Raw genomic sequence first — 19,037 nt, 5'->3', positions numbered from 1 at the left:
TGAACTCCACCATCTCATGGTCGCTGCAGCCAAGGCTGCCCGCAACCTTCACATCTCCGACCAGTCCCTCTCTGTTGGTAAGGACAAGGTCCAGCAGGACACTCTTCCTCATAGCAATAAGGCAAGTCCAAAGTCAGGAAGTTAGGTCAGCATTGGGTCAGGTAAGAATAAGATGGTCAGTCAAGGGTCTAGTTACCATCAGAGTGGTTCATAGTGATAAGGCAGGTTTGAGGTCAAGSCCAGAAAGTCAGGGTATAGGTCAATGGTACACATGGCCACACAAAGGCATAACTGCAGTGTCATTCGGGCAGGGACTAAGGGCAAATGCCTCATCTTAAGTGCAGCTTTTGAGTGAAAGGTGTGGAGAGGAAGCTCTTGATGAGGGTTTTTTTCAAGTCTTCCTTCACAACTGTTTGAACCAAGACTAAGCAGATAGGGTGCATCAGAGAGCTGATCTTGAGCTCAAGAAACCCTTAAAGTGGGGAGTGARCTCTGGGATTCAAGAGTGCCATCTCTGTTATGAAGTAGACTTCCCCTGTGCTCTCATGCTCCCATTTGCTTAGATTTATACCAAACTAAACCATCCTTGTTGACATTTTTCCAGTTTCAGGAACATCCATAAGCCTCCATATCTCTCCATAACCATGCTCACTAGTCAGGCTCTGGATTAATAACTCTCATCTGCATTCTTGGCCGAATGCTCACCAGATCATGATTTCCTTGCTGTTGGGTGTAAACAACTATACTTGGGCTAAACATCTGATATCACAGTACAGCTGTTTGCCTTCARGCCTGGCTTTGGTTAAAAACAGCCCTCATGGAGCAGCTGGGCACAGCAAGAAAGGATGTCAAGTTATGCAGTCCATGTCACTGCAATTCCAGTGTGCCCGATGAAAGGTGTGGGATTTGCTCTGATTCTAAGGGATTTGAGGTGTAAGAATTTATTATTGGATATGTACTTCATGCTATAGTTTGCTAGGCTTTCTCAAAGTATTTATTGCAATGTTAAAATGCTAGGCTCTGGAAACGTGCAGGGCCAAACGATAGTCTTGCTTTAGACTTATAATGAGACCAAGGATTTGAGGATTTTGATAAAATCCACACCTGAGGTTAATGCAGGTCATCATAAGGATTCTCATGAATGGAATCAATATTTCCCCTTTATTTGAAKATTTAGATTCCCTTAGATGTGTCCAAGATTGGAAACCCAGGAAACACCAGGAGCATGAAGTTTTTCTGATGACAGCCTAGTCCCCCGAACACTGAACTTTTTTTTCCCTTTGTACAACAGGCACTCAGAATTGAGTAGAATTTGGAGGGATGGAGTCAGTTGAAAAGACAAGATGCTTCTCTTTTTTACATCTTTTTCTAAGGAAAACTATTTTTTAAAATACATTCAAAGATTTCTTTACTAAAGTTGCAGTTACTCAAATATGGAAGAAATTAAGGGCAAGCTGTTGATTTAAATTTTATCAGTTCACATCATAAACTATATTTTTTGCTGTTTCTTGCTAATGCTCTATTCCTGAGCTGTTTGAATTATCTGGAATTGTGGAGTACATAGTGACTTTTATAGAAAACAGAAAAGGGCTTCTGTAGGTGGACACTCTATTGTAAAAGACATTTATTTCATTATTCTCAAACTGCTTAAGACAGTATAGATTTCACATGAAAAACTATAGTAAAATCATAGATATAAGCTTAAAAAGAGGTCTTAATTTATCAGTAATTGTTCTTAACACAGGAAAGCTCTTGCCTAGGAGAGGATAAAAGAAGCAAAGTATTCTCAAATTAGTTATCTATTACCAAAGTATGAAACAACATAATAGCATTAATGTAGTCATAAAAGTAGCATGCGGTTCTTCTTTCAACTTTCATATTAAACYGCTGACATATGAAACACGGGTAATTAAATGTCAGGAGCAGAATGCTGAAGACAGCTTTGCTTCTCCTTTTAAGTTTGCTAAAGGCAATTTAAACCACAAGTCTTACACTGTTCATGTTTTTGAAAACATTGATCCAGTGACTACTTTGCCATTGTCATTCTTTATCCATTTGTAAAGAGAAATCACCTCTTCATGTGAATGAATATGCTAGTGTATGAACCCTTTGTGAAATGTTTAAACTTTTAGATCTGATTGTTATGTACTATCTAGAAAGGGCTGTCATCCACTAATTGATTGTGAGAAAAAAAGAAGAATTCAGAGGGGAAATACTGCCATCACTCTAAGCCTCTGAATTCAAAGTATCTGGTTTGGCAACAAAATGCCAATTCACAAACTAATACTGATGTTCTACATTTTGTCTTAACTTTTTTGGACAGTTTAACAAAACAGGAGTTCCAGTGAGGGCAATTTTTGCTGGTTGGTTTGTTTTACCTTCTCTCCATCCATTTGCATCTGACAGCAATTATTCTGCTATTGTCTGTATTGTCTGCAATTATTCTGCTATTGCTCTGCAGAGCTGAGCAATACTATATGTGTTTTTTTTTTTTTTATTATGGACAAAAGGAAGGAACTGCCACTAATGATTTGTTTTTTAACAGGATGGGAAAACAGCAGAAGATCTTGCTAGAGCAGAGCAGCATGAACATGTGGCTAGTCTGCTTGCAAGACTGAAAAAGGTTGGAGATGCATGAATTTAATTGCATTCTACATTTTTTTTAAGATAGTAAGAAAGGTTTGACTGTAGGGAAATAATAAGAACATTAGATATTTATCAAAGCTATTCTAAAAAGCTCTGTTGCAAAGATCCTTACTGAAATGGTATCATTTTTCTCATTTTTAATTAAAAGTGTACCTTTCAGTTAAAGCTTCTATGTACATATTAGTAAAAATGGCTACTTTACACTGTTCTACTGTTTTTTCTGTTTCATCTTATCCTGTCTCTAACAATATCTAGCAATGCTGTTTGCTTCTGAGGACTTATTTCTGCTATCTCCCTGTTTTATTGAAGCAAATCTTGAAGCACAACACAATAGTTTGCTCTCCTGCACTGCATCCCCTTGTTGAGTGGAATTTTAAGCTAAGATTGTGTGGGGAATAGCAGAGCATTTATATCTTACTGCTTCCCGCTAGGCAAAGAGAAACAGACAGATTTAATTAGTTCTTTCCAGACTCTGTTCTTGGCAAGAAGAAGGAATATTCTTCAGATACTACAAGGCTGAGATAAAAAGGGATCATGGGTGATCTTGAAGCTGAAAGCTCTCCTGAGGGAGATGCGAGTGGGCTTGAGTAAGGTCTGCCCTATGAGAATGAGTTTGCCACTGTGGAGGAGTCAGTGGATCCACGCAGAGGGCAAACAATCAAGTCTGCAAAGAACCAAGTAGGGAAGCAGATAAATTGAGGCCTGGAACAAGGAGATGAACTGAAACACAGGAAACTCCATCTAAGCATAGGAAAACACTTCTTTACTGTGAGGCTGCCTAGAGAGGTTGTAGAATTTAGAGATATTCAAGATCCGACTGGACATTGTCTTGGGCAACCTGCTGTAGATTGTCCTGCTTGAGCAGGGAGTTCAGATCAAATGATGGTCTCCAAAGATGCCTTCCAATCCTTCTGTGGTTCTATGAAACAAGTGTGGAGGGTATATACTTGTGGTGGAGGGGGAGAAAAATGAAATGGTGTGTGGAAAGGTTTTTTAGGTAGAAAAGGTGAAAGGAATAAGTGTTTGGTAAAAGGAGAGATAATGAACTATGAAGAGCARTGTGTACATTGGAAAAAGAAAAAAGGTCAAAATAAAAAGTAATTTATGTGCTGGGGTGGGGGGAATTCTCTCAAGTATGGCAAATACAGACAAAGTTAATGGAAAGAAGATAGGAACACAGCAGTTTTAAGATTTCGATGGTAGCTATCATTCCAGAATTCTTCAGTACTGCGTGTATGTTATATAAACTGGCAGATAGTAAATGTAAGTTTACGGAATCTGGAGATCCTGGTGATGCTACTGGGCCTCATGGGCAAGGAGAAAGGACACTGGAAAAGGTTAATTTTTCCTCCTTGGCTCTCTCCAGTAGGAGTCAAGATGATCTCAGTCGCTGATGTATAGCCTGATACCAAGGGTCCAGTCATAAAGTGTAGTTTCATGAGTGTTTTTTGAGAGAAGCTGTCTGGCTGTGTATTGGCACATATCCCTGCCTTTCTGTTTGTAATTGTGCACTTGCATGATGAAGCAGATGGAGGAACCAATCTAGCTGAACACTAAATGGCAAGAAAACGTTAATCTAAACCCTACATTTTTGGTTTATTGGGAGATAGAAATTTTCTGCCACAAGTTACAGTTTCTTGTTTATGTTAAATTTTAGGATGCACACAGAGGACTTTTTATTCAACAGCTCCGACACACACAGAATCCACAGCCCAGAATCAAACTGAAGCTCTTTGGACATTCTGGCTCTGGGAAGACAACCCTTGTGGAGTCTCTCAAGTGTGGCCTTCTGAGAAGCTTTTTTCGGAGGCGTAGGCCTAGACTTTCCTCCACAAATTCAACCAGATTCCCACCATCTCCTTTGTCTTCCAAACCCTCAGGTATGGCTTTGAAACATATTTCAACAGGAATACACTTTTCTTGTAGTCTCTATAGCTCTAAACAAAGAGCTGTTGCCTCTACTGTAAAAGGCAAGATCAAGCTACACGTGCAAGAAATCGTAGCAAAGGAGGAGTTATTCATTTCTCTGTATGGCTCGTGCCTAAATAGCTAGGAGAAGCTATGGGTGTGAAGAGGGTGAGAACAGTTAAACCTTTTATTTACTCATACAGTACGTAAGTGAACTTAGTAGAGGACAAGGGGTTTGAGCACTTGCATTTATTTTCACCAGAAAATCCTTGAGTGCAAGTGTCAGTGTCATGACCAGATTTCATCATCATGTTTTACAGTGGTTTTGTCTGCCTCTTTCACTGAGAAGCCTAAACAGGTTCTGTGCAAAACTGATACAATTACTATATGTTTATATATACAGTGATATTATTTAAGTAACAACTAAAGATTCAGAACTGCCATTGATACTTCACTGCCATTGATACTTTGGAATGCTTTTAGCTGGAGGTACAGGAATGGATTTGCCAAGTTAGAGGTGTCTAGAATTGCCTCCAAGTTAAAGATGAAATAGAACCTTACTAAACATACATACATTTGTGAAAATAGTAGAGGAACCTTACTCATGAAACACCACAGCTGGCCTATGTGAAGTGGGAAGAGCCTCAGGATGCTGAGGAAGTAGCTAGGTTTACAGATCAACATGTGATCGCTTTTGGAAAAACATGCAGTTGTAGTAAAAAGACACCAGAAAGAACAGTTAAGTTATTCATCAAGAGATGTTGTGCAGAGTGTACTTGCTATGCATGCATTTTAGGATCTCGAGTGAAAACTGCTGTATTGAATTAATATCACTTAGTAAGTTTTAGATAGGTTCACAGTTGCTTTTTCCTTTAAAACCCTTTTGCTAATAATTGCAGTTTTAGCATTCATCATTATTTTTAGGTAATGGTAGAACAAGGTTAGTAAGTCTACTTCTTTTCCAGTCATGAGAGTCATAAGGAAGTTACAAAGTACTCACAAAGTGACATAACAAGACAGCACAGAACTTAAGTTAYTGCTGTTCGGATATCATAGGAAGCTCCCATCCATGGTTTCGGAATTATTAAATTAATCAATAAAAGTTGTATCATTTAGGGGAAGGTAAATTGCTCAAGGAATAGCAGTCCTGGAGGTAGTGCAGTAAGGTTTTGACTGGAGACAGGTTTTTCGTGTTGGTTGATACCAAAACCAAAGCACGTAGGTGAAATATTCTCATGCCATTGTAAAATCAAACAACATTGCCAGTTATATTTATTTGTCAGATCTGGAGATCTGAAGTAACTAGAAGTAACTGTGCATTTGAAGTGTGCATGTGGAAACAGCTTGCCTAGATGTAAAACTTGGAAGTTGTACAGCTCTGGCTTTGTTTTAACCTATGCTTGGATTTTTGATTTTTTGCTTATTTCMGTATCTGGACCTTTTGGATAAATATTGTAGGTGGAATGACTTCATCGGATGGACATTTAAAAATCATTACAACTCAGGGAATACCTGGTCATGAGTGTGACATGGTTGCTCAAAGTCTGTAAAGATCAGTGCTGGAATTCACCAATTGTGAATATAAATCAGGCTAAAGATTGAAATATTATATAAGAGGGTCAAATATAAAAGGATAGTTGTACTACAGACAGTAACTCTAATACTCATATGAAAACRAGTATCAGAATTCAACATCCAGAGGAGGGATGAAATCTTTCCTTTCTCCACTAGATGGTGTTAGTTAATTAAAAAAAAAAATAAAAAACACTTTCCTTTCTAATTTATTCTTCCAGAATCTCGATTAAATGTGATCTAAACAAGTTGTTTATTAGTAAAATAATTTCAGTTAAGGGTCTGCTTTTTCCTTACTCGCTACCCCGGAGATAGTTACTACAATACAATTATGAGTTTTAGTGATGTTTTTATCCTTGTTTATAGGATTCAGCTGTACAAATACGTAACATTTTTGTGCCAATAAAAATAATTTATGCTATGAAATTGCAATCCTTAGCTAAAAAATCAGTTTATCTTTCTCATGTAGAAGAACTTGAACTCCTGAATTATTCTATTTTTTCTATGCTTTCCAACACAGCAGTAGATCTACCAAAGGTTATGAGTGCTATATTGGATCATTCTATTTTCTTTTTCAATACTTAGAATAAGGATGTAGTAGCATATGCTCACAGCGTAGTAATTCTTTACTTTCTTTGAAGAGCAGTTCATTTTTTAATGAGATTTTATGCCTAGCATACTTATTTTGAAGTGATAATGGTTGTAATTTTTCCATAGTTTGTAATCTCTTTTTCCTTTCTCTGACACAGTTTCAGTAAGCATTTCAAATCTTTATCCTGGCTGTGAGAACGTTAGTGTGAAAAGTCGTAGTATGATGTTTGAGCCAGGCCTGACCAAAGGGATGTTAGAAGCTTTTGTTTCTCCAGCTCATCACTCTCACTTCTCTGCTGATGACCAGTCCACCAAGGCCATTGACATTCAGAACGCCTACTTAAAYGGTAAGCTGTGAACTGGGCTGGCATGCCTTAATTCTGCAGGACATAGTGTTATGTTGCTTGCTTTTAAAAAAATTGGTAATGAACGATACTGACTGTGTCTGAGAATTCAACATGGCAGAAATTAAATCTACATGAAATTCTATACCTGTCGTGTACATGCTAATCACTTGTGTCAGATCTTTATAATACCACGTATAAACGCTCTGAAGATTACCAGGACAGTGGAGAGGAGGYGTCTGGCGTAATAGAAGTAGGTCAGTAGCCCTACTTGTAGAGTAGCCTCTACATTGTGTGTAGCTTGAGGAGTTTGTCAGATTTAATCTAGTCCCAGAGATCGAGTGTTCTCACCGTGCATGTGGTTCATAGCTGTCTGAACGACCTATCATTCTTGCCCCACAAGGGGCCTGGAGCACATCTGGCAAGCACCTGGACTGGAACTTCTGATTTAGTTTTCTTCCAAAAGAAGTTAAGCACTTTGCAAATGGAACTAATGAGCAGTAAGTGGGGTCTGTCAGCAAAATCGTTTGAAAACCTCACTAGTATTCCAAAGCAAAACATGTAACGTAGTATTCTCTCTTGGCCCAGTAGTTATCCTTTCTCATAAGTAAACCTGGATGCTAGTAAAGCTTTAGGATATAAAGACCATACAATACCCTTATTAATCTTSTTATCAATGAAGTCTTAATAAGGACAGTGTTTTGCATACCTTAGCAGTTGCAATTTTAAGGTTAATTTTAAGTCTGATGTAATCAAGCTTTTACTTTGGAGAGCAGAGCATGTATACAAGCACAAACTGTGACAAAACATTCATCCTAGTGGCTAGGGAGTTTGGCATGTAGTAAAGTTTGTTCTTTGTCCAGGGTAGCATCATCTTTCAGAATGATATGAAATCAAATCAAATTCTGCAGTGAAACTGAGTTGCATAACAGATTGTCAGAAAGATTTTGTTTTCTTTCTCTGTACAATTGTGATACAGAAGGAAACTGCACATGGGTGAATGCTGAATAGCTGTACCCACAACAAGAGATTTGAGGTTTCTGGCTTTTTTTCTTTTCTCCTAGAATATTTGAGGTGTTATTTTAATCAGCATTTGTTTAGTAGAGATAGTACAAATTTGTCTGACTTCAGCCTAATCGGATTCTTGGTCTGGGGAGTTCTCAATGAGCTGCGAATACTATTCTCACCTGAAGCTAAAGGAGGTGATAGAAAGAAGCATGATACTGCTGGGATCCTTAGGATGATGATTCTTCATTCCTGACTTGTGATGTGAATAGTGTGGGCTTGTGGGTGTTCTTTGTTCTTGTTCTTTTAAAGCAAAATGAGTTCTTTGAGAATGTCCTTCAGCTACTTTTAATGCTAGTGGTTGCATATTAGAAAAATACRTACATATATATATGTTGAACTGGTATTTTGTGGGAGTAGGAAAAGAATGGGAGTAGTCATTCTTGTTTATTTGAAAGGAATTTGAGATCTATTGCTTTTGTGCAAGGTGAAGGCCAATTTAATGTGTAAGGCAGCATGAGTTTAACACACAGGTGCTTCCTTGTGGCATCCAGCTGAATGTCCTAGAGAAGTGAATGTGAAAGAGGAACAGATTGCGAAGACATAACATTTCCATTTCTGAGACTATCGAAAACCTGCTCTTTGTTCATGATTGCATTTGCAATATTACTTTCTCACCTGCATATGGTCTATTTTTGTGAAAATTTAAATTGAATTAACTCTTTTTTGTCTTTCCTTGGATGAAATGTGCTCCATGCTTGCTGAGAAAGCACGATCTTTTCATCTGTTTGTCTGTTTWATAGGAGTTGGTGATTTCAGCGTCTGGGAATTCTCTGGGAATCCTGTGTATTTCTGCTGTTACGATTATTTTGCTGCGAATGATCCCACCACAATTCACATAGTGCTTTTCAGTCTCGAGGAGCCTTATGAAATCCAGTTAAACCAAGTGACCTTTTGGCTTAGTTTCCTGAAATCATTAGTCCCAGCTGAAGAACCAATAGGTATGCTGTTCTGTCTGTTAATGAACTATTAGAGGACTGGGAAGATAAAGCTTCTGGTGTTTCTCTGCAACTTTCCAAATCCTCCATGTTGAGTCTTGTTATATGTCATCGTTGCCTTTTATTTGAATCAACTGTACACAAGATTTTTTTCTGAGGGGGAAGTTTATCTCTGTGATATAAGCCTGAAGAGTTGTATGTACTAGTTAGTCCAACTAAAATGGATAATGAAATGCAAATACAGCTTCTTGTGGCATGGGATTTACAGCTGTAAATGACAGGTGACATTTTTATTTCAGATAATTTGTKCGAGAAACTCCCAAGTGTTTCAGAATGTTGGAACCATTTTAAATTTAAATTAATTAAATTTAAATTCCACTTAAATCTAACCCTAATTTAAGGTGTTTCCAGCATCAGTTAGGTTTGTCAACATGGAAAGGACTGAACAATGCTTTAGAGCAGAACTGCCTCTCACTACATGCCATTCTTACCGATTTAGCTGGAGTTCTCTTTGGACTTCAAATATGTTATTTTAACCTTTGGCACATTAGAAACTAWTATTTCTAGTAATCTTCCCATGGTATCTGTGAGGACTTTGCACAGGTATTAGTGAGATCACTCAGGCTTCTAACAAACTGGAAGCTATTTATCAGATAAACAAATATTCTATATACTGTAGTGTATGTAACTTGTTGTTTGTAGTTGAATGCTGATAAGCAAACTCTGACAGATTGACAGAAAAAAGCAAGTTCTAACATTTGTTTTGACTGTCAAGTGGATCTAATTAGACATTCGTGGAAAACTTACAGAGCTGCTAAGGACTCACCAACAAGCATGTCAAAATACCTAGACAGTGCAGAGAGTGTTGTTCTTTTTGTTGGTGTAATTAATTCTGTATGTGTTATCTCAGACTGAYGCGTGACATTCATGAGCCAAAGGGCAGGCCTTCAGTTTTCAATTTGGGTGTATATATATCTGTCTTTTCCTGTTTTGGATAAAAACACAGAGTTAATAGTATGAGTGTTTAGAACTGACTGGTTTGCAAGCACTTGTGGAATTAAAAGGTCAGAAATTTGCAGAATAATTTTAAAGCTGAAAATGCACTTRATTTGCAATTGCTGAAAAATTTTCAGGTTTCCCTAATCCAGGAAGGAAGCTTAGTTCTTAATTTAGCTGAATCAGTATTTGGCTTAATTATTTGTTCTTGATGATCTAATGATGAGCATAGTTCAGATACTTCACTTAAATCAATGTTTATATTGGTCAGATTAATTTGGATTTTCATGCATTCTTAATACAGATTTCTTGAGAAATAGGTAATAATTGATATTAGCAGAAAACTTAAGCTTTTGGTATTTCCCAGTTATTTCCTCTAAGTACTTCGGTTTAAAGAGATCTTAAAAAAAAAAAGATTAGCAATGGTAGAATACTTGCCTTGAAATGCTATGCAAAGGTTTGGGAAATGTGGTTTATTTATGTATGAATCAAGTTCTGTAGCTTTTGATGAAAAGTCAACACTGATGTGAGCATATTTTTMCCATGAAAAGTTCTGTCAGACAGAACAGCAGGATTGGATATGGTGTCTTTTTAAAAAATGTATCTAATATTGTCTCTTCTGGAAGATCAGCTTGAAAGAAAGTTTTATGTAACTGTCTGTTCCATACCATCCCTTCATTCACATACCGTTTGTGTCTTTCTTTTTCTCATTCTTTTTCATGGTATCTYCCAGGCTTTCCTACTTACTCTCACCTAAGTGAGAGTTCATTGTTTGTGTAAGTACTGTGAACAAGCATTCATACCAACATATGAATGTTGTTGATTTCTTGTGTTCTATTTAAAATCCCCTAAGTTACACCTGTAATACTAAAGATCAACCGAAAATTATGAGAAGCCCTTTCAAGAAGCTGTTATTAATACAATTTTTTCACACTGTTACAATGTGTAGTTAATAGATATATCATTAATGTTATTAGTTAATGCTTTATCGTGTTGAAATAAAGTCATATAATAGCAGCAATTCTGATGTTATTCATAGAGGTCAGCTTTTCGAAGTGGACATAATACAGACAGTAATAGATAATGTAACAGCCAAAAAAGAGTCTTTCACTTATGTAGAAATATATAGGGTTGTGCTTAAAGTTGATGAATCCACTGCAGAAGTGATTTGTATACCAAGAACATGAAATGCTTTGGTACTTTCCTGGCTCAATAAGAGCCATCTTCATAGGCCTGTCTCATAATAAGGGAGTGCTCTKATTTTTCATCTAGCATTTGCTGGAAAGCTGAAAACTCCACTGCGTGTTGTTTTGGTTGCCACACATGCTGACATAGTGAATCTTCCTCGGCATGTTGGAGGAGAATTTGGATATGACAAAGACTTGTCATTCCTGAAAGAAATCAGGAACAGGTAAGAGAGGAACATACTTACGTAACTGGAAATGCCATACCTTGCCTCTGAGGCTTTCCTTTACTGAAAATCGGGAAGCTTATTTTGTACAGAAAATAAAGTATTTACCAGTACTACAGGGAGTGACCTGCTTTGAACGAGCTGACATAAGGGAATTAAAAGTGAGCAAATGATGCCTAAAAACAGTGAGACTCAGGAAATCTTACCCTGTCAACACCCAGATGCATTGAAAGGCCAGTTATCAACCATCTGGCTAACATGTTAGTGCTTAGGTTTTCCCTCTGTCTCAGAAAAGCAGGTGATTTTGAGCCACAGCTGCCAGGCACAAAAGAGCAAGCTTTACAGAAGAGTCACACTTTGCTCTAAATGGATTTAGGATGGATAGGAGGCAAACTATAGAAGGCTTGGAGGTATTTTATATGCAGTTTCTGAAAAGTTGAGTAAGTGTTGACATTATTGAGTTACACAGATGAGAGCCAGTGAACAGATATCTAGAAGTTTGGAAGACTTCTAACCTTCCTGAGCAAATAGTTAGAGGGCACACTAATTGCAGATTGAAGGCATGAATTTTCGTAAGCTAATCCTATTATTTCTAGTAACAATACTTCATATTCACAATGAGGACTTAAATCGGTACAACTTGGTACAAGGAACTATCCATACCTTTGAGGTATACTCCCCACTGGAATATACAGGAAGTAGATGTAGGTCTATAGAAATTCCAGCAAAGCAGTGATGGGGCCATATCCCTCTCACTGAAATTAAACAACAGAAAATATCTCAGTATAATCCTTGGTGTTCAAATCTTGTTAAATGTAAATCACAACAGAACTAGGAAAACAAGTATGTGTGTTTGAAAAGTCRAAGGGGAGAGTCAAAGACAGAGCTGGTGTCAGTGTGGTCAAAACTGAGCTTTTTAAAGTAAGAAGAAACAAAAGAGCAAATACCAAGATCTTTTAGAAAAATAGATTCCTATAGTCCCTTCTCTAATGAAGTGTATGTTATGAGATTTATGTTATGTTTAATTGTAATTTTTATGTTATGTTTAATTGTAATTTTCTTATGCATCTTCACCCATCTTCCTAGTGTTTAGAAAGACGATAATTACCTCTCAACATCTGTGTTTATTTTCAAGAAAATAATAGTGCCTGTATACTACTTTGCTTATAAAATATCTGTGCATAATTAATACTTAATAATTTCATGAAACTTTTTCAACATTCCTTGAAGAAAAATAACTTACATAATTGAAGGCTTATGTGACATGCAGCAGGATTAAGAAGTAAAACTGAATTTGGGAATAAAAATTAGTAAGTACTGTCTTATTCTCTTTTAGATTTGGAAATGATCTGCAAATATCAGAGAAGTTATTTGTCTTGGATGCTGGTGCATCTGGGTCTAAAGATATGAAGCTTCTCCGAAATCACTTGCAAGAAATAAGAAGCCAGATAATTTCTGTAAGTAGTGTCTTGATGCCAGCCAAAACATGTAAATCTTGGGTAAGAAGTTACTGTAGATTTAGTATATACATTGCAAAACTTAAAGAAAGCGTTCTGTTTGAATTTTCTAGGAGCATATGTAGGAGACAGTATGATGGACAAATGGCTGACTCCAAGGATTCAGTCAGCATTTTTCAGAATTGTAGGTCTTTTGTATAGTTCACCAAAATGATAATCTCTTGAGAAATAATGGAGGGTTTCAGTTTAAAGATCTAGTTTCCTATTCTGAATTGACACTGGTTGGATTCTAGCATGAAGACTTGGAATTTTTTTCCCTTAATTGTCAGAATAGTATTAGAGAGRAACAAAATGCATTTAATGCAGATAAGCTTTTCATTAAAAAAAAAAAAAAGAAGAAGAAGAAGAAAGGAAAAATAGGGTGGAACAGTTTCCTCAATCATCAGAAAGGTAATTCTTGACAAAGAATTCTTGACATATATGTATGTTGTCTTTTTACTTGACACCTTTACTCAAAAATACATGCTAGTAGTCTTTAGCTAAGTGAAGCTAAACTACCCATGGTTTAATGTCATCACCATGAATCCCAAGAGACTTCCATACCRGGGATGACTGACTCAAGTTAGTATGTAGCTTCTGGGAAATCAATTTGAATTTCTCTGCTTAGTTGTATGACACACCAACCAGAGGTTCTGCAGCTACTTCTGAGAGGTTTTAAAAAAATAATGAATTAAAAGGAAAGTACAAAGTTCATTTGTAAGGTTGAGGGAATTGTTTAGTTTTAAGTGAAATACAGYCTGTTTTTATGCTCACAGTGGTCTTTCAGTTTAGTACGTTTTAGTTTTTCTGCCTTAACAAAACTTACTTGTAGCAATTATCAGCAGGACAAAATTTTGGGAGGTTTCTTGCATGCAAAATGGGGGCAGTGGCTTGAAACTGTRGGATGAGGCGTCAGTGACTTCCAGAAGAATCGACTGGTAGAAGTACAGTACAATTACAAATGTTACAAATAGATTTTTTTTCTGTACTTTTGTAAGATGTGCCCACCTATGACTCATCTATGCGAAAAAATTATCTCCACTCTCCCTTCATGGAGAAAAATGAATGGACCCAATCAGTTAATGTCCTTGCAGCAGTTTGTATACGATGTACAGGAGCAGCTTAATCCCCTAGCAAGTGAAGATGATCTACGGCATATTGCACAGCAGTTGCATAGCATAGGAGAAGTAAGTGATTTTTATTCAAATTGCATATCTTCATCAGCAAACGAGGCACTGCTTTGGTAGAATAATGCTTAATTCTCATTAATTTCAGCAAATCTCATTAATTATTTTTGTTTCTGCTKCTTCTTTGAAGATACCATACAAAGAGGAGACTGGTTAATAATGCTTTTTTGTATCTCCTAGTTCATTCAATATTATTTCTTTCAGAGAGGAAGAGTTAACATTTATTAYAAGTATTGTAGCAATAAATGTTATTTAATGTAATAATTGTAATAACAAAGTATCTAAAAGGGATTAAGTATATTTTGATCTTAAAATGAGCTAGTGTTTGCTGCAAATGAGGAACTTCTGTGCATCYATTAGAAATTCAGTCATAGGAGAACATCTTTGCATAAATAAGCTGCAGCTAGGCTTTACTGCTGTTACGTTCTAATGGTTTTGTTCTTAATGGAAATCAAGAACCGAATCTACTTTGTTCTGAATATCTACAAGAAATCAAAATACCCTGTTTGTTATTCTTGTCAGCGGTGTTGATTAAATGATTTAGTTAATAGGTTATGAAAGAGTAAATCCTCTTCTACTTCACAAGATAGATAACTTCATTTTTTTTGGACAGATCAACATTATGCAGAGTGAAACTGTCCAAGATGTTGTGCTTCTGGATCCTCGCTGGCTCTGTTCAAATGTCCTTGGAAAAATCCTGTCAGTGGAGAACCCAAAAGCCCTACATCACTATAGAGGTCGATACACTATAGAGGACATCCAGCGTCTGGTGACAGATAGTGATGTGGAAGAACTGATACAGATCTTGGATGCCATGGATATTTGTGCAAGAGATCTCAGCAGTGGAGCAATGGTAGATATTCCTGCTCTCATCAAGACTGATAATCTGCACAGATCTTGGACAGATGAGGAGGATGAGGTGCTGATTTATGGTGGTGTTAGAATCGTTCCTGTGGAACACCTTACCCCATTTCCTTGTGGAATTTTTCATAAAGTTCAAGTGAATCTGTGCAGGTGGGTTCATCAGCAAAGCACAGAGGGAGATGCTGATATACGTCTGTGGGTAAATGGATCAAAGATTATGAATCGTGGAGCTGAGCTTTTAGTGTTGCTGGTCAACCATGGTCAGGGTATAGAAGTTCAAGTTAGAGGACTGGAAACAGAGAAGATCAAGTGCTGTTTACTTCTGGATTCTGTGTGCAGCACCATTGATAACTTAATGGCCACAACCTTACCAGGCCTTCTGACCGTGAAATACTACCTTAGTCCTCAGCAGCTGAGGGAACATCATGAACCAGTAATGGTCTACCAGCCTAGAGACTTCTTCCGTGCACAAAGTCAAAAGGAGACATCATTAACTAACACCATGGGGGGATATAAAGAAAGCTTTAGTAGTATACTGTGTTTTGGATGTCTTGACGTCTACTCCCAGGGAAGCCTAGGAATGGATATTCACATTTCAGATCTGAATCTACTTACCAGGAGAAAACTAAGTCGACTTTTGGATCCACCTGATCCCATGGGAAAAGATTGGTGCCTTCTGGCCATGAACCTAGGCCTCCCTGATCTTGTTGCAAAATACAATACAAATAATGGAACACAAAATGACTTTATCTCGAGCCCAGTTCATGCCCTTCTGCAGGAGTGGAGTAAGGCTYCTGAGAGCACTGTAGGTATCCTGATGTCTAAACTGAGGGAATTAGGTCGCAGAGATGCAGCAGACTTTTTACTGAAGGCATCTCCTGTATTCAAAATAAATTTAGATGCTAATGGTCAGGAGGCTTATGCTTCAAGTTGCAACAGTGGCACATCTTATAATTCAATTAGCTCCGTAGTTTCACGGTAAGAGCAGGTGTTTGCACAGACAATATCTTTTCAAACTGCAGAAAGGATAGAAGATAGAGTATAAGAGGTTCTGTAAGTTTTCATTTATGATGTTTTACATCAAAAGGTCTTTATCTTTCTTCAGCACCACCTTTTTATGTGTAATCTTTCTACTTTTAACTATGAATTGTTGTTCTTTAGCTATTAAAAAGGCTGGTGTACTTCTGGTATTTCAAAATTGAACAATGTGCTGCTTACTACTGCCATTTTAACTGGAAAGTCTGAATTTGGATGATGTACTACAACTATTTTATAAACAAATTCAATTCTCCTCCAAAAAGGAAGAAGAGGGAGAGAAATAGTACATATTACCTGAAATGTATGTTTCTACTCTGTTTTTTTTCTTTTCATCATGTTCTCTGCTTACTGTTTTTTAATATTTCTAAAGAGAAATCCAGTTACCTTTGTGGTCAGGCTGCCTGAATTTAACATCATGCTGTTCATAGCTGAAAAAGTGAGTGCCTTTTGCAGAAGGGAGGATGAAGTTGAATTGAATGACCCTGTTGAAGTTATGAGAAGATGCTACCTCTGTTCCACTTAGATTGTCTGCATGCATATTGCAAGTGGTGCTTATCTTTGTTTTTTCTTGCAGTTCTAAGACATTGGTGGTGACTCATTATGCAGAGCATTCTTGTACCAATGCGGTGGGTACAGATGTGCAATATCTAATCAACTTCGATTTTAGTCAGTTTGTAATGTGAAAATCTTTTAAATGTGCCAATCCTCATACTGCATTGTTCCCATATGCCTCAGGTAAAAGTTCATATCATTGTAGAATTCAAAACTACGCACACAATGTGTTGGATACTGCAGAACAATATTGTATAGCTGTCAGTTGTCCCTTGTGTGTAACAAATGGTTTTCTACTATTAGCTTATTTCCTGTACTTGAAAACTTTGGAGACTTGGGGAAGGGGAAGAAAAAGGAAGCAAGATTTCTTGCACTGAACTTTAAAATTGGTATGAGGGAAAATGACCAATTCTGTGTTCTGAAAAAGCATGTAATTTTAATGGTGCGATGTGTGTTTGTGTGTATATATATATATATCGTATGTGTGTATATATATATATATATATATATAATTAATACTATTTTTTCCTTAATCTTTACAATGTAGTAAAATTTTAAAGAATTTTTTTACAAATAAACTGTTGGATTGTTGCATCCTTTTCATTCATATTCTGTAGCTGAAAGGGACCAAAACTTCTCTCTTCCTTACAGCTGCAGTTTTGCAGAGGCAATGGTAGACTTGGTGTTTTGGGAGCCTTCTGTCCCACTGAGGTGGGATTTCTCAGCACTGGAGGATCTTGTGATAAAATATTTATTTATATTTTTATTAGGTGACTCCTCTGCTGTAAAGTAGGTTTGCATTGCTGTTGACAGTTGGCAAGCCAAAGAGGTTTACTAGATACGTTTTCCTTTGTTCTTATACACTGAAATCCAAAACAGCAGGTGTTGGCCTGTCATCAGGAATCTTCTGAACTTTCTCTGTGTTGTAAGTAGGATGACCACTGCATTACATCCTATGCTGTAGTAGTGGTTCAAGAATCTTCTCATCACGTAAGAGTCTGTATTGCTGCTACTTTTTTAAACTCTCATCTTCATTCATTGACAGCTRTATGTATTTGCCTCTCCACTGCACTACATTCAGGCAGCTTTGCACCATGCATCCTCCCTCTGTGCATCACAAGACTACACTAGGAGTTAAACTGACTCATCTATACAATGAGAGTTACTGTTTCCTCTTACCTCTTTTTGTACATGTTATTCTTGCTTAATTAAATCCTTCCCATGGCGTCACCTGGCTGCCTTTGTCAAATACTTCTTAAAAGTCTAGTCTATAATAACAGCTATCAGCAATAAATAAGTCTTACCCTGAGGTCTTTCTGCTGTGATACTCTCTTTCCTCCAGCCTACTGAGTTCAGAATCTCTCCATTTCAGAAAGCTGCCCGTTGAAGACGCCAGTTTTGTGCAGTCCAGTTAAGGAATTTTTGCCTCTTTCTTCTTGCTAGCCACYACCATGCTTTGCCTTCTAAGTGTGTGCACATTCAGGAATTCTGCTAACTAGGACATGTCTTTCTCATATCATACGACTTCTGAGTTTTCTGTTGATCAAGCTGGTTTCTTCAGACCTCAGCCTTGAAGGTAAGTCTAGTCTCAGAGTTACCTACACTGAAACTGTGAATACAGAGAATTCATACTTAGCATCACAAATCCTGGAGAACAGAGATTRATTTGAGAATTTTAGACACTTGCCTTGTGCAAGGGTACTTACAGTGTTTATTATCTTGGGATTTAATTCACTAAAGTACTGTTACTGACTGTGGTGGAGTTGGAAAGGCTGTCTAGATACCAGGTAGCCTTTATCTGCCCTGCGCTCCAGATGTTTTATGCACATTGAAGATGCATGGCTAACTTACCAAATTTTGGCTTGTGTAGTCTGCTTTTTTTCCTCTCTATCTCTTTTGCAACAACACATTAGTTCTTGACAATGTTCTACTTCCATTTACTGTAAAATGCAGCCCTTGGAGTATAACATTACTTTGTGGATGCTATGATATTACTTTGAATAGCAGCAACTGCTTATTGCATCATTCCAGTTTTCATGATATTAGGTTCAGGAAAATGAATCACAGTCACAGGATAGCTCTGGATTGCTTTCCTATAAATCATGTGAAGCATTACTGACATTCGAAAAACATAACTGTCCTAAATGGCATCTTTGACAGAAAATGGTTTGCAAAGTGATACAAGTGGACATCTCTCCAACTCTTCAGTTCTTCATTCAGATTTTTTGTTTCATTTTGTGAGTACAACAAAGAGTAGACCTTTACTCCAGAATTTTTAGACTTATGTTTAAAATGCATTGGTCCCGACTTACTTCAGAAATGGAGGAAATGGAAGTCTTGGAAGATTAAAAAAAAATGCAGCTGTAAACGTAAATTGTGTATTGTTTGTAATAGGAACATGTTAACCACATTAACTTCATCTGATGAAA

General features: G+C 37.1%; 1 protein-coding gene across 2 annotated transcripts in view; it reads left to right on the top strand.

Moving 5' to 3' along the window:
* The window catches only part of DAPK1 (death associated protein kinase 1), a 91,613-nt gene extending 74,420 nt beyond the window's left edge, over window positions 1-17,193 (top strand). For both annotated transcript variants that reach the window (XM_085313077.1, XM_085313085.1), the window contains 8 exons: window positions 2,546-2,623; window positions 4,304-4,526; window positions 6,876-7,064; window positions 8,870-9,067; window positions 11,333-11,471; window positions 12,808-12,928; window positions 13,966-14,154; window positions 14,768-17,193. In XM_085313077.1, coding sequence (XP_085169203.1) covers window positions 2,546-2,623; window positions 4,304-4,526; window positions 6,876-7,064; window positions 8,870-9,067; window positions 11,333-11,471; window positions 12,808-12,928; window positions 13,966-14,154; window positions 14,768-16,000 — 2,370 coding nt within the window. In that variant the 3' untranslated portion in view covers window positions 16,001-17,193. The remainder of the gene's footprint in view (window positions 1-2,545; window positions 2,624-4,303; window positions 4,527-6,875; window positions 7,065-8,869; window positions 9,068-11,332; window positions 11,472-12,807; window positions 12,929-13,965; window positions 14,155-14,767) is intronic.
* The last annotated feature ends 1,844 nt before the right edge of the window (window positions 17,194-19,037 follow it).

Source organism: Rhea americana, unplaced genomic scaffold (genome assembly GCF_003343005.1).
Source record: "Rhea americana isolate MKP2758 unplaced genomic scaffold, rheAme1 scaffold_11, whole genome shotgun sequence".
NCBI lineage: Eukaryota > Metazoa > Chordata > Aves > Rheiformes > Rheidae > Rhea > Rhea americana.
Note: the sequence above shows the minus strand (reverse complement) of the source record. Positions and strands in the feature narration are given on the sequence as shown.